At 43.2% G+C, this 14,668-nt stretch overlaps 1 protein-coding gene across 1 annotated transcript in view; it reads right to left on the bottom strand.

Moving 5' to 3' along the window:
- THSD7A (thrombospondin type 1 domain containing 7A) overlaps window positions 1-14,668 on the bottom strand; it is a 1,346,262-nt gene that overhangs the window by 171,078 nt on the left and 1,160,516 nt on the right. Inside the window, exons 12-13 of the mRNA XM_069648630.1 lie at window positions 7,076-7,270; window positions 4,345-4,608 (exon numbers count right to left, since the gene is read on the bottom strand). Of these exons, the coding sequence (XP_069504731.1) occupies window positions 4,345-4,608; window positions 7,076-7,270 (459 nt within the window). The remainder of the gene's footprint in view (window positions 1-4,344; window positions 4,609-7,075; window positions 7,271-14,668) is intronic.

The following is a 14,668-nucleotide window of genomic DNA, read 5'->3' as shown; positions in this document are numbered from 1 at the left end:
CACAACAAAGACCCAGGGCCTCCCTGGGTCCTATAAATGAGAGCAGCATGCTCAGAGTAAACACAATCTGTTTGTGGACCCTGAACGGGGACCCAAGCAAACAGGAGCTTCACTGTTTACTCAGTGTCTTCCAAATCTTCTTGCTTCTTTACCACAGAAACCACCCACCCTACAAAAGGGAAGAAGAAAAAAAAGAAGTACAAGGCACTGTACAGTGCCCACAACAAGTCGTGAGACACAAGAAGGCGGCACGGGTCCGAGGGGGTAACCTCAGGACCCGGTGCCCAAAAGTATGATACCATCATGATATGTGATATTGTTATTGTCATAACCCATATCTGTACAATAAAATCCTACAGCCTTTTTATTGCCAACACTTGAAACAAGTTGTGAGCCTATCATTGTGGGTGAGGGTTTGGGGTTTGGCCATTACTAATGCATGCATATGTGTACAGCAGTTACTAAAGTGATTTTCTTTAATCTGAAAGACTGTTCTGCAGTTAGAGGCTGAGGACAATTACTTCTCCATTCAGTTTCAGATACAAAGAAATGGACGATCTTAACTGTCTTCTAGTTTGATGTAGAGGACTGTGGCCAGTCGGAAAAACATGGTCTGTTTCCCCTTATGTCAGCTGGTGTTGTTTCCTTGGGTCAATCAAGCAGAGTAGTTTGATGGTTTGAGTGACGTTTTCTTTGTTTTTCAAGCTGAATATGATCTTGGCATCTTGATTCAGTGCCAATTGTAGCTATCCAAACAGGCTTTTTCGAAGGCTGAGGTAATCACTGTGAGGTTTCACTCAGTTTGCTCTCAGGACCACCTGCTGAAAAAGGAGGACTTTCTGGTGAAGTTGGTGAAAGCTTGGGGGTCTAGTAGATGCAGCTTAAAGTGGACACTCTGTAAAAATGAGTGACCATGATGTGTCAACGAGAGTTGAGAATCAAAATTGATGCCTTTTCTTTTAGGGTTGGAGGGTCCCCTGGACTATGGCGTCACTTAAAAGATTGATCTCTTTTAGTTGCCTCCCCTGTCTCGATTATGTGACTCATACTGGAATTGAAACAGAGCATGTTGGTTCTCTTCCAATACTCTACTGATAGTAGACACTCTCAGATTCTACTATCAGCTTTTTAGTCATCAGTTGCTCTGAAGATCCGCTGAGCATCTTCAGCCTAGATTTGAAATGGGTCAATCAGTTCTTCAACGCTGGTGGCTACTGGGCATATATTCATGTTGGACAACTAGGGCAAGATGGATTTGAATTCTGCTATTTGTGATGCTATTCATGTAAACTATGTTACAAGCTAGAATTGTGTCTTATCACAAGCGCTACAAGGGGGGACACAAAGTCCAAATATATTTACAAAGCGAAACAACAAGATGTTTATCTTGGACCTTTGCTCACTACATTATTTTGGGGTAAAGACATTTCATTTGGCAACCACACTTTGAGGTGCATTATTAAGAGTTAATGTGCCATCAAACGTTTAAACTTTCATCTCAGTTCCTTCTCGCTTGTCATTTGGACAGGTAAGTATTTCTTGTACTTCGATTCTAAAATATTGGAAGTCTGCAAGTGACACTGAGCAAAGTATACACACAGAAAGAAAATCTCATTAAACAGTATGACAAGCGTAATAAAACGACACAGACATAATTAAATGTTTTAAAATGTTTTGACAATGTTAGATCATCAGGTACAGCCTGCATTGTTGCAAGCCAAACTAACACTCACTTACATATCTGAATGGCATGATCGTGGCGCACTATTCTGTTATTTCTTTCATTGATGTGTGTGTGTACAGAATTCAGATTCTTTGGATATACAAGACCTTCAACAGGAATGTCATTTCTTATATTCTTAAGATATGTGGCGGATAGTGTCTCACAAATGACTGTATGTCTGAGGTAATTGCTATTGTGGCACAATGTGCAGGAAAAGTTAGAATTACCTGCAAAACTCTTTGTCTTGGTGCTAACACTAGCCTGCTATCCACTACATTACATTGTGGGATCCTTCAGTACCCACAAATTATAGGCCTGTTGATAATGTGTCATTCCTGCTTATGATCCTGGATAGAGTCATAAACACCTAGAGAAAATGTGTTTGCTGGGTACAAGACAGTCTGGCTTCAGATCTGCACATGGTATGGTAACGGCAATGCTAGACTTGACATCCAGTCTACTTAAAATCATGGATAAAGGGGGGTTTTGCTCTTCTCCTCCTCCTGGACCTCTCTGCTGCCTTTGATCTGGCGGAACATGATTTGTTGGTTGAGAGGCTCCAGAAAGGTGCCAGCTTCTCTCTGCAGGCAGCAGCCTGGATTAATTCCTTCCTCACAGGTCGGCTAGTCAGGGTCTTCAGCAATGAGGGCCCTGAGGGCCCTGCTGACCCAGTGGAAATAAACTGTGGGTGAAACAAGGCTCCTGCCTCTTGCACACCTTATACAACCTTTTCACCAAACCCTTGTTCGCTTTTTGCATAAAAAAGGCATTATGTACACAAACTACGCTAATGACACACAAGTCGTCTTTCCTATTTCAGGTGACTATGCCGCAAATGTAGCTTTGATTAATCAAACATAGACACTTAGCCAAGGTTGGATGGCGCACAGTCCCATGGCGCTGAATGATGCGAAAACAGAGCTGCTTCTAGTGGGGACTTCCTCCCGTCTGAAAAAACATGACCGTGACTGCAAATAATTTGACATTGCTGGGATTAGCATCAGGGTATCAGATAAAGTTATAACTTTGGGGTTATACCCAGCCCTACAGATAAGGTGTGTATCAGCCACTTTTACGCACTAAAAATTTGCAATACTCCCAAAAAATAACAATTGAGAGTGTGTGGTCTGATAGCACAGCGAGTAGAGCGCTTGCTTTGACATCTGTGTAAAGCCTGCTGACGCAGGTTTGAATCCTGGCAGGGCCAAACCCAGCCTTTTATCCTTCCAAGGCCAATAAATGAGCACCACACACCGTGGGTAATAATAAGCAGCGCTCGATACCTGAGGGTTTGTAGCACTATATAAATGCTAAATTATTATTATTAAAAATACTACCAACAAAAAACAGGACAAAGACCTGTAGAATCTTTCACCCTCACTGCTCAATAGATACGTTTGGACAAGTAGTGCACGTAGTACCACAGTAAGAAACAACAATTTGAACGGCTTATTTGGAAGATGTAAAACTGCATCTTTTAATGTACATGAATAACTAGGTGCAAATAAATAAATAAATATTAAAAAACATTTTCATTTTTCAGTTAAATCATATTTTTACTCGCTTATAAAATAATCTCATTGGGAATTGGACTTACATTTTTACTCTCTAAAAAATCTTTTTACTACTAACTTTAAAAAATAGGGAGTAAAATACTCCCAGCTTCAAATCTTATCTTGAGCACTGGTTATACCTAGATGCACATTTGACAATGAAGTCTTATGTAAGCAGCACTGTCTCTAGTTGCGCATTTTACCTCAGACTGATTGTCCTTTTTTATCTAAGCAGAGCTGTGCTTTGATTGCCAAGGCAATTATTGTCTTGAAACTGCACTATGGTTGCATGTTGTTGCAGGATACTATTCAAGATAATCTAAATAAATTGAAAACCATACAGAATGGAGAGATTGGAGCTGTCCGAATCGTACAGGGTGTGGCTCGTAATTACCATGTCTCAGAAGCACGGACATAACTCCATTGGCTCCCGGTTCGATCCGGTATTCCCTTTAGGTTTCTGGTGATGACCCATAAGTGCCTATATGGTGCCACCTGAAGTATTTGAAGGACAGGTTTTTCTGGCTACCAGAATGCAGGAATTTGAGGCTTAATAATGAATGTCTGCTGCTTTCCCCTCGCTACAGCTTGCAGCAGGTTGGCCATATGTCCTTTGACTACTCAGCGCTGGCTCGTTGGCATAAATTACTTCCTGACCTAAGATGCACTAGATCGCTGGATCAGTTTAAAGGTTTGCTGAAAACACACCTTTTCGCATAATATTGTTGCCTTCTGGCCTTGGCTGCCTACCTTCTGCTCAACTGATCTTGTTTGTGTTTGTCCTGTCATCATTTGATTAAGTCTTTGTGTTGATATGTGCCTCTATCCCCATGGGTGATTGGAAAAATTATAAATAAATTAAATAGAAATACATAAAAATGAATACATTAACTAATTGTAGAAAATGTGATGTAGTAAAGTTGGATGGAGCAGTGGGATGTGATTATAGACAACACTACTAACAGACATTCCCCCCAAAAATAGTCTAAATTAGAGCCTGAGCTCTAAACACTTTCATGACAACGCTTTCTTTAGCCCACAACTACAATGCAAATACCCAATACATACCATGGCTATTGCATCTTGATGTTTCCACCAGTCGGTTGTTTTGATCATAGCATGCCATTGCTTGGTAACGGTAGCCTTGCCCACATTCCTTGATGTCCCCTTGCACTTTCATTCCCAGTAACACTTCCATTTTGCCCTCTGGTAAAATGCAGTCTGACCAGTTTCCGACTGGTTGTGCACTGTACTTGTCACAAGGGCAAGGCTGTGTCTCGGTCAAGAGGGAGGATGGTGGATTTTTGCACTTTTCCTTCTTCTTGCTTTTTCCTGAAATGAGAAGGCATTAAATCAATCACCAGTCAAAAAAATGTGAAAACAATTATTAGCACCCGGGGTGGGGGAAGCAACCAATCAGTTTGCTCGGATCGCAGGCTGAATCCCACGATCAGAGTTCATGTTCTGAGCAACCCAATGGCTGCTTCCCCCACCCCACCAACTTCCCCCCGCCCTCCCATCTCTTCCCTGATGTGATCTCATCCCTCCCACCCCGCTTATCTGATTCCTTCAGCGGAGGCGGTGCCCCCACCACCGTTGCTCTGTGTCCCTCCTGGCCGACATGGAAATGGAAGAGAGGCTGCTCTTGTAGCCTTGTCTTCCAGATCCATGGTGACCATCTAGCATAAGTATTTTGTATGAATGAACGGAACGCTGTGAGGTATCCTGTTCATTCATTAAGAAAACATTGAGGTCAGCACCCCTGGTTACCAAACTGACAACACAGGGTGCTAATAGCAATAACACCCGATCCGTGGTAACAGCGCCGGGGCCCATCAATAAGGCCCTCGGGCCGTTACCACCCGATCCAGCCCGCTGTGACGGTTGTTTTTGGTAAATTAAGACACGTGCATTGATCAAATGTAACTATCTTACTGAATCGTTTTCTGGGTACAACAACTTGGAAGAACAGATGACTAACCATTCCAAGCAGCATCCAAAGAAAATAAACATTATACAAATGATCTCATTAATTGTTATTGTAAATCATTGCCCATTGTGTAAAACCTACATGTGCCCTCTTTTGTTCTCCAGAGGTTTTGAGCTACAACTCCCACTATCCCTAATCAGTGATGCCAATGGTGGAGGTTCATTCGAGCTGCTGTTTGAAGCATCTATCAAGCCAAAGGTTTCAGACCCCTGCTTCTGAGGCGAGGCCTAGTTTACGTTTAATGTTGTATAAATTACATTAGTAGCTGGCGAGGGTTAATGAGCTTGTGACCTCTCTGAGAAGGCTCCGAGCAGGGGCGGTCCGGAGTTCTTTCAGCGAGTGGCCGCCATGGACAGAGAGAAGGGACTACGTGTAGTCTCTTCGCCCCTTCCATGGTGGCCATTTTCTTTGTTTATTTTTGTTTTACATTGATTTTAATGGCCACCAAAACAAGGGGGAAGGGACTACGTGTAGTCCCTTCTCCCGATCCCTGGCGGCCATTTATTTTGCTTTTTCTTCTCAAGTCGAGAAACGGTTGCAGCACTGGTTCTTGTCTTGAGAAAAATTGCAATTAATACACTGGTACCATATGCCAGGGTACTAATGGCAATATAACCTTCGGAGGGGGGCATTACCAGTCAGGTAATGCCCCTGGGCACCATTGAAGCCCTTGCTTCGCTCGGGTTTCTTACTTCTGCCTCTGGGGCATTCCCCAACCAGTAACGCCCCCCTACTCGGGTTATATTGCCTAATAGAGTGCACATCCGTTTTGTAGCAATACCCCAGAATGTGAAAATTGTGTTCTAAAACATAATTGAATCATAAGGCCTCAACTAGAAACAATGTAACTAACTGAATACTGCCCAATGAGGATTGGATGACCAATACAATAGAGCATATGTATCACTTGTACAAAACAGGCTCTAATCCAAATAGACATAATATTATTGCCAGTTGCTGGGTGGATTCTGGACTATAACTCGTGTTATGCAGTTTCTATTCCTTGACTACATATGTGTATAGGCATAATTGAGCCTCTCAATAATCTAGGGCTTCTGGAAGAGACTTGGCAAGTGGAGCCCTTGTTTGGTAAGGAATCCCATCAGTGGTAAATGATCACTTTGGCCAGACTAGTGCTCAGACGGCAGTGCATTTAGAGGTCACAGAATACCACTAGCCAAAAGGAAATTGTTGCCGTTGGTAAGTACATCTTCAGTAACTACTGCCAGAAGTAAAATAAATGCAACTGACAGAGAAAATCTTCCCAGTTTTCCAGTAACTCGGTAAACATTGTGCCGGCTATACATATAACGCCACAGTAGAAAACACCGGCAGCCGTGACATATTTACATTTCAGTGGCAGACATGTTCCCGTTAAAAAATGCTTTTGTAAATCATGCCCATAGTGTTCCTGCCTTTGAAATCAGAGCTCCGCCATTGCTGAAATTTAAACTGTCTACACATGACAAATTATTTGCCCTGCAACAGCTGGTTATACATTTTAATTTGCCAGCTCAGAGCTGATGTTATTTTTGGGCAGTAATTTCAACTACTAATGAGTGCAATGTTTTTCAATAATAGGGATTGCTGGCCGTAACATAACATATCTCATGCGTCAATGTAGTAACTACTAGCTTTCCTTTTACCAGAACATGGCATGGTGGTTCTTGAGCAAGGATGATTTGCAATTCCTGCTAGTAGTATTCAAACGGGGCTTTTATAACGAGCCATTTAGCGTTTTTTATTAAATCACCTGAAATGACTGTTAGACAGGCAGACAGCACGTCACGTTCCTCCTCGGCAACTTACCTGCTAGATTTCGCCTTCGCGTCCTGAATGCTCCGCAGTCGCCGTTGCAGGATGAAAACTTGGACCAGTTTGTAAACTGGCAGTCATCCTGGCAAGGCAGCTGGCATGCTTGAGTCAGAGCTGGAAAGGGCCCTGCGTTCTTAAGGCACTCGACGATGTCAGCTTGCCCTCCGTCTTGGCTGCGGCAAGTAATTGCTGGAAGCAAACAAACGAACAGAACATGACAGGTTGGCCAATTAGTTTGTAGTTCAACAAATGAAACATGCAGTCAGGCAGGAGCAGACTATGTGAAACAAGAGGCCTGACATTTATGTTTAAACCAGTACATCAAATGAATTCTCAGATGGCACATTCCTATGCACGAATCCAGTCTTTTGGGTATGAGTGTTGTAAAATATCCAGACAATTAAAAGCCTGAATTTGTCACCAATGCTTCGTTTATTGAGTCTCTGCGAACTTTTTTGCTGGTGTAACTCTATTGCTGTGCAGTTCAGTGGTTAAGTGACACAGAGTTAAGACGGTGAAAAAGTGTTGCAAACATCAACTTCTCAGTGCAATGATGTAAAACGATGCGATTGTCATCACTTAGCCAACAATGAAACGCGTAGAGTGCAACAAAAAAATAATAATAACAAAAACACATCTAAACAAAAGTGTGCATTCGGGCACACAATTTGTGCGCAAGAGAACCGAACTGTGAAATGAACACACCTTGTACGAACATAGTTATGATATGATATGATATGGCATTTGTAACGTGCCTATACACAAGTGTTTCAAGGCGCGACGAGGCAGGAAGGGGGGAACAAGGGGAAGACAGACAACGATCCTACTAGGCCAGGTGTCATTTAGATCGTGCAAGTGCAGGGGTAGGGGGAAGGGAAAAAGTGCAAGGGGAAGGGGAGGGGGGAAGTGCAGTACAAGGTAAGTAGAATAAAATAAATAAATAGGGCCAGCAGGTGGCAAGTGCAAGGTAAGTGAAGGCAAGTGCTGGGAAGGGGGGGCTGTAGGGATACAGAGACAGTCCCGCAGTGCAGGGGTTGCAGGGAGGCAGTGCAAGTGGAGAGTGGCAGGGCTCAGGACCGAGGTCGGTGAGAGTGGCCCAGTTTCAGATTCAGTGCATTTTCAGTGAAGAATTTAGCAGGGGAGAGGGAGAGAGAAAGCAGAAGCAAAGAGGAAGGTTTTGATGTGCTTCCGGAACCGGAGATGGTTCTCCTCAAGTTTCATGGAGGCAGGAAGGCTGTTCCAGAGGGAGGCCCCTGTCGCGGAGAGAGATCTACCCCCAGCTCGTTGCTTCGAGAAGCGGCTGACCCTGAGGGAGTTGGAGACGGATGAGCGAAGGGCTCAGGAAGGAAGATATTTAGGATGAGAGAGTTGAAGATATTTAGGCCCCAGGCCCCAGAAGGCCTTGTGGACAATGCAGAGGGTTTTGAACTTAATCCTCGCAGCCACTGGGAGCCAGTGTAGAGATTTCAGTCCTGGAGAGATACGGTCCCTGGGCTTGCAGCCAAGGACAAGTCTCGCAGTTCTGTTCTGGATGAGTTGCAGAGGGCGGAGAGTGGAGGCAGGCAGATTAAGATAGAGGCTGTTACAGTAGTCCAGCTTCGAGAGAACCAGGGCTCGGGAGACAGTGAGTTTCTTGGGGAAGGAGAGGAAGGGAAGAATACCTCTGAGGAGGTGCAGCTGGTAGTGTGACTTCTTAGAGACGTCCGATATATGAGGAGAGAAGGAGAGTGTGGAGTCGAAGTTGACCCCAAGGTTTTTTGCTTTGCAGGTAGGAGCAACAAGAGGGCCAAGAGAGGCTGACCAGAGAGCTGCAGGGAAGGAGGGAGTGGGTGAGCCGATGAGTAGAATCTCAGTCTTACTGGCATTAAGGCAGAGGTCATTGGCGGCACACCATTCCTGGATAGCAGACAGACAGTCATAGATGAGGGAAGAAGAGGAGGAGGCCGAGGGTAGCCTGAAAATGAGCTGGGTATCGTCCGCATAGCCCTGAAAGTTGGGGCAGAGAGCGGCGATGCAGTGGGAAATGAGTGCCAGATACTGGTTGAACAGCCAGGGAGAGAGATTAGATCCCTGGGGGACACCACAGGTGGAGAAAAAGATGTCAGAGAGGAAGGACCCCAGTTGGACCTGGGAGGGTCGATTGGAAAGGAAAGAGGTCAGCCACGCCAGAGCCTGACCAGTGATACCCAAGTTGACAAGAAGACGGTTGAGCAGGATGGCATGGTTGACAGTGTCAAAGGCAGAAGAGAGATCGAGCAGAATGAGAACACACGGAGTGTTGGAGTCGAGGTTCAAGAGCAGGTCCTCACGGATGTTCAGGAGAGCTGGATAGGGAGCACACACGATTGGAGCTGGGCAGGGGGCTTCAGCCACTGCTCCACTTGGAACAATGGTTGTAACATAAGTGTGTGTGTTGCAAAGAATACACAGGCCAATGTCAACCCCAGCACATTATGATGGCTATTAATTAGGGATGCACTCGGCGACCTGAACAATTGTAAAACAAAACACACATTGTTTTATGGTGAATGAATGATTTGCAATAATCCTGTTTGAAACGTGATATAAGTGGCAATGTTTCACACATAATCCTTTTTTGATACCATGAAAATCAGGCTGGATTTCCCTACACAAGGAGGTCTTTTTTTTGGTGTAAAGTATTCGTTAGAGGTTGATTTATTTAAACCATGCATGAAGCATTACGAAGACAGGTGGTGAAGGCCTGCACTCATAATGATTCATGTCACAGGCTCATCTTCCATAATGAGTTTAACATGATGCTAATGGTTATATAATTGTTCAAGCCCATGCCTTGTTGAGCTTTACAAATGTGATAGCAGTCATTTGCACGGCAGAAACGTCAGTGCTGATCATGCTAAAGGCATGTATGTTATAGTGTCTTGCCATGGTAATAAAGGCGCAGAAGGGCCCACTCTGTCTCATCTCTCAGAGCAGGGGTAGGCAACCTGCAGCCCTGATCATCCTGGGCCAGTAAAGTCAATTGAGCAGCACAGGTTACCAACCGTTGCCCTAGAATAGGAGATGCCTTCTTGAGAACCCCCGAAGATGTCTGAACGGGCAATCGTTCACATACTCTTTTAGCACTTGTTGTGCCTTAATTCCTAAAGGTGGAACACAGATTGTTTTCATGATGTTTTTATGTACTACAATAGGCAATACATCGTGTTGCAATGGTACAACAATATATATTAACCCAGTATACAATGAGCACAATTCACAAACATCTCCTTATGAATGTAGAACAGGGTTTATAGTCATAAAATAGAAAACAAAAAAGTCAAAAGTCAAAAAATCGAAAAATAATGTCGAAATAAAAGTTGAATTTCTTTTTTATTACGTTTTTTATTTGAAATGGGGGGGGTTCCCCCAACCCTCCGTTTTTTTTTGTTTTTTTGTTTTTACCTTTTATTTTTACATGCGAGAGCCAAAAAAATAAATATAAATAAAAAAATAAATCATTCGACTTTTTTTTTTCAGCATTATGTTTTTGATTTTTTTGACTTTCGACATTTTTTTTCGATTTTATGACTGCACACCGTGGAACAGTGTCCCATGGTGGACACGTCTGAGGAATTCAACAGTAAAATATCCAACTTTGGGACACAGAACAGTATCTGAACCATAAGAACAATGGACAGGCAATCTGGCTAAAGTTCTCTGACTGGAATACGGGAAGAACATGTAATGACTTAATTCTTTAAAGACGATGACATGAGTATGACCTCTAGCACATCTGTGCAGTGCACAAGCTGTATCAACCGTATTCTGATCTGTAGGCTGAGATGGACCCTGGAGTCACTGCCTTGTTTCCTCTCTCTTTCCCTGCACAGATGCAGTGAGTCACATGGGCTCTCCTTCCTGTGCTCATGCCAAATGTTGACAATCATTGCCAAATGATTTCTACAGACCACATCTTCTTTTTCCCGGCACAAGAAAAGCGGGCACCATCTTGATATAATAGCATAGTCCATGGATATCAACATATTTATCTCATTGGATTATCATAAACACTGAATGCATGTTGCTCAGAATCATAACTCTGTTTCGGAGTTCCCATGTCTGGTTCGAGCACCATGCGGCAGTTCTCAAAGGCCTTCATAAGAATGGGTTAGTTGAGGAAGGACGCACAACATATTTTCTTCAGCAATTTTCTCCTGCATTCCCTTCCATAAATAATAGGACCTACATGGCAAATGGGGGAGCTTAGGGGCTTGCAGACATTTATTTGTATTTGTCTTTATTTAGTTGCTCAGATATTTCTTCCAGGAGGGGCACACATAGAACAACAATACAGCCAGTGGAGGCAGGCCCTGATCAAGGTGTCTTTACAAAATGTTAACCATTGAATAGGTGCACGTATGGGAAAGTGCATTGGTACATTCATAAAATAAGTGAACATTTAGTGGGGAGCAGTGGTTACATGAATGCACTTTCTATACATGCAGTTGGTTAGAATCTGTTGAGTGGCCATTGTGGTTGGTGATATTCAAGGGGCAGAAGAATGTCACTGCACTCTCTAGCACAGGGAAACACAATCCTTTTAGGGCAGTGAGCAACATGCTATGTTATGTTATGTTATTCAGATTTATAAGGCGCCAAAGCCCGCAGGCATCCAGGCGCCGAAAGACAGAAGTGGTGGAGGAAACTAAGACAGAGCCTAAGTGAACAGAATAGTCTTTAGCTGTTTGCGGAAGAGAAGATGATCCTCAGTTTTACGTATCCTGGTTGGTAGTGCATTCCAAGCTTGTGCACCCCGAACATAAAAGGCCTGTCCCAGTCCATGAGGTCTTTTTGTTCGTGGCAGTACCAACAAAGAGCCCTCTATTGATCTTAGGCATCTATTTGGATGATAAATATTAATCCTTTCCTTCAAATATGAAGGGGCATTTCCGAAGATGCATTTATGGCATGTAGTAAGCAAATTAAATTGAATACGAGCTGCCACCGGGAGCCAATGAAGCTTTCTTCTAGCAGCACTCGAAGGTTCGAGACTTTTCATCTGGAAGATGATCCGTACCACTGCATTTTGAATTTTCTGCAGCTGTTGGACATTTGCCTTACTGGCTCCTCCTAGTAAGGCATTACAATAGTCAACACGTGGCAGAATTACTTCTCTTACGAGTTTTATGCGGTTTTCCACTGATATTAGCGGGGCAACTTGTCTCAGTACATTAATATGGTAGTTGGTATTGGTGGAGATGGCTTTGACATGTGCCTCACTGTCAAGACTTTCCTCCCTATAAGTTCCCAAGGTACTCACTTTCTGCACAGTCTTAATTTGAATGCCTGCGATGGAAAAGCAGTTGTATTTTTGATATAGTTTAGATTGTGCGTGTTGTGAGCCGAAAAGCATCAGCTCCGTTTTAGCAGCATTTAAACAGAGCCAGTTCACTGACATCCATAGTTTAATGACGTGACATGCTACGGTCAAACTTTGTTGATCAACTTCATAGCTCCCAGTTATGTTCAAAACTAACTGGAAATCATCTGCATAATTGCAGAAAAAGATCCCCAGAGTTTCCAACTCAACACATAGAGGTAATATATATATGTTGAACAATAAAGGTGAGAGACATGCCCCTTGGGGGACTCTGCATGTTATTGTTTGTGGCTCAAAAACAAAATCACCCCAGTAAGCACAAGACTGGTGGCCCTCCAAGAAGGATCTAAGCCAGGTGATGGCGTTGCTGGATAAACCTCCAACAGTCGCCATCCTTTTGAACAGGATTTTGTGATCCAGCAAGTCGAAGGCTGCCGAGAGATCTAATAACATCAGCAGCCCCGACTTGCTGTTCTCCATTTTACCAAGCATGTGTGTTTGTAAGTCTAAGAGCGCAGATTCAGTTCCATGAAAGCTCCTGAAGCCTGATTGCTTCACGTGTAGCTTGCCGGTGTAAAATACGTATGATTGGAGGTGTGTGGTAGCTACCTTATTAATTAGTTTTAGGAAGAACAGGGTATTAGTAATTGGTCTTAAATTGGCTGCATTCAATTGATCCAGACCAGGTTTTTTCAACAGAGGAGTAACTGCCACACTTTTTATAGATTGAGGAATGGAACAAGTGCGGAAAGATGAGCTAACAAACCGACAAAGAAACGGAGCAAACAGCTCTCGTTGTTCCAGTATGTATTTTGAAGGAAACATTTCCCCTGGGCAATTGGTGGGGTGCATGTTTTTTAAGAGCTCCAAAATTTCAACTGAATTGGGTTCAGTAAAATTGAAGGTGCCTAGAGAATGAGTTGGATTATCTATTTTTGAAGGTTTAGGTATAAGTGGGGGATCAAGCAATGGGAAAGTCAGTGTTTCCTGTTCAATTTTCTTTTGGGCTTTCAACAGTTTATCTGCAAAGGCCGTCTGAACTCTATTGCAGTCATCAGTAGTGGGTTTGATATTGGAGTTACAAACCATAGGTTTCTCCCAAGTTCATGGGGTAGTGGAAATTGGCCCAAATTAGACATTTCCCCCTCCGATCCAGCCCAAAATATGTCCCTTAATATGGGTCGGCTCAGTATTACAATAGACAATATGAGTTTTCATCATATTCTCTAATTGCAGTGCTTTTTTATCTGTTTTATCATTTTTCCATAGGTTATAATCACCCAATATAACTAGCCCAGAATTAGTAGTCAGCATGGGCGTGACTAGGTGAACTAGGTCGTCATTAAAGTTACCTAATCTCCTGGTGGACGATAGAGTAAGACAATGTTCAGGCTATATTTAGGGTTCGAGGTCAACTTTACATGGATAATATCACAGCCCATGCATTGTATTTTAGCCTCATAAAACCCCAACTCTTTTTTTACATATCAAGGCTACTCCGCCCCCAATATTGTTCTCTCTATGTTTCCCAAAGTACATGTAACCAGTAGGAGTTCAATAGTTGGTCCATGTGCTTCTGTAAGCCATGTCTCGGTGAGGCACATAATATTTTGTTTATGTTCCTGAATATAGTCATGTATTTCGATGCCATGCTTAACCACTGAGCAAGTATTTAGAAGAGCAATGGTTAGCTTAGTGAGGGTGCGAACATTCCTCCTGACACCAACAATGCTATCTTGTTTATGTCTATGGGATATAGCAAATGACTTAGCATTATCAGTCCCAACAACAGTCCCAACATTAGGAAATATACCATTGGGCAAAACAGTAGGTACCCCATATGGTTTGAGTTATATCAATGTTAGTAAACCTACCCCTTAAAGCATCTAATCGTCTCAGGGTGATAGAGTGGACCGCCTAAACGCCCGTACGCGTATGACCCGCACAGACCTGCTAGTCTCGTTTGCGCCGGCGCGTTCGCGCCTGTGGACGAGAAAAATGTACGCGGTGACTACAATACTTCTGGGTAATGTAGTTTGTTCACCCGCTTTACACGTGTGTGCAGAGGAGCTCGGTTTCAACACGCGGAAGAGGCAGCAAAGATACAATTTACTAAAAGCAACAACAGTGAGTGACTTCGAGGATCAAAATATAAATTTGGCAGGCTACTCTAACTGTTTCCAATTTCTATTTCAACAATGCACAACTAAGTATTTCAAACAATTTAAAACAAATTAAAAACAATT

Source organism: Ambystoma mexicanum, chromosome 2q, assembly GCF_040938575.1.
Source record: "Ambystoma mexicanum isolate Mex_15411 chromosome 2q, UKY_AmexF1_1, whole genome shotgun sequence".
NCBI lineage: Eukaryota > Metazoa > Chordata > Amphibia > Caudata > Ambystomatidae > Ambystoma > Ambystoma mexicanum.
The sequence above is the reverse complement of the archived record's forward strand: the minus strand, read 5'-3'. Positions and strand labels throughout refer to the sequence as shown.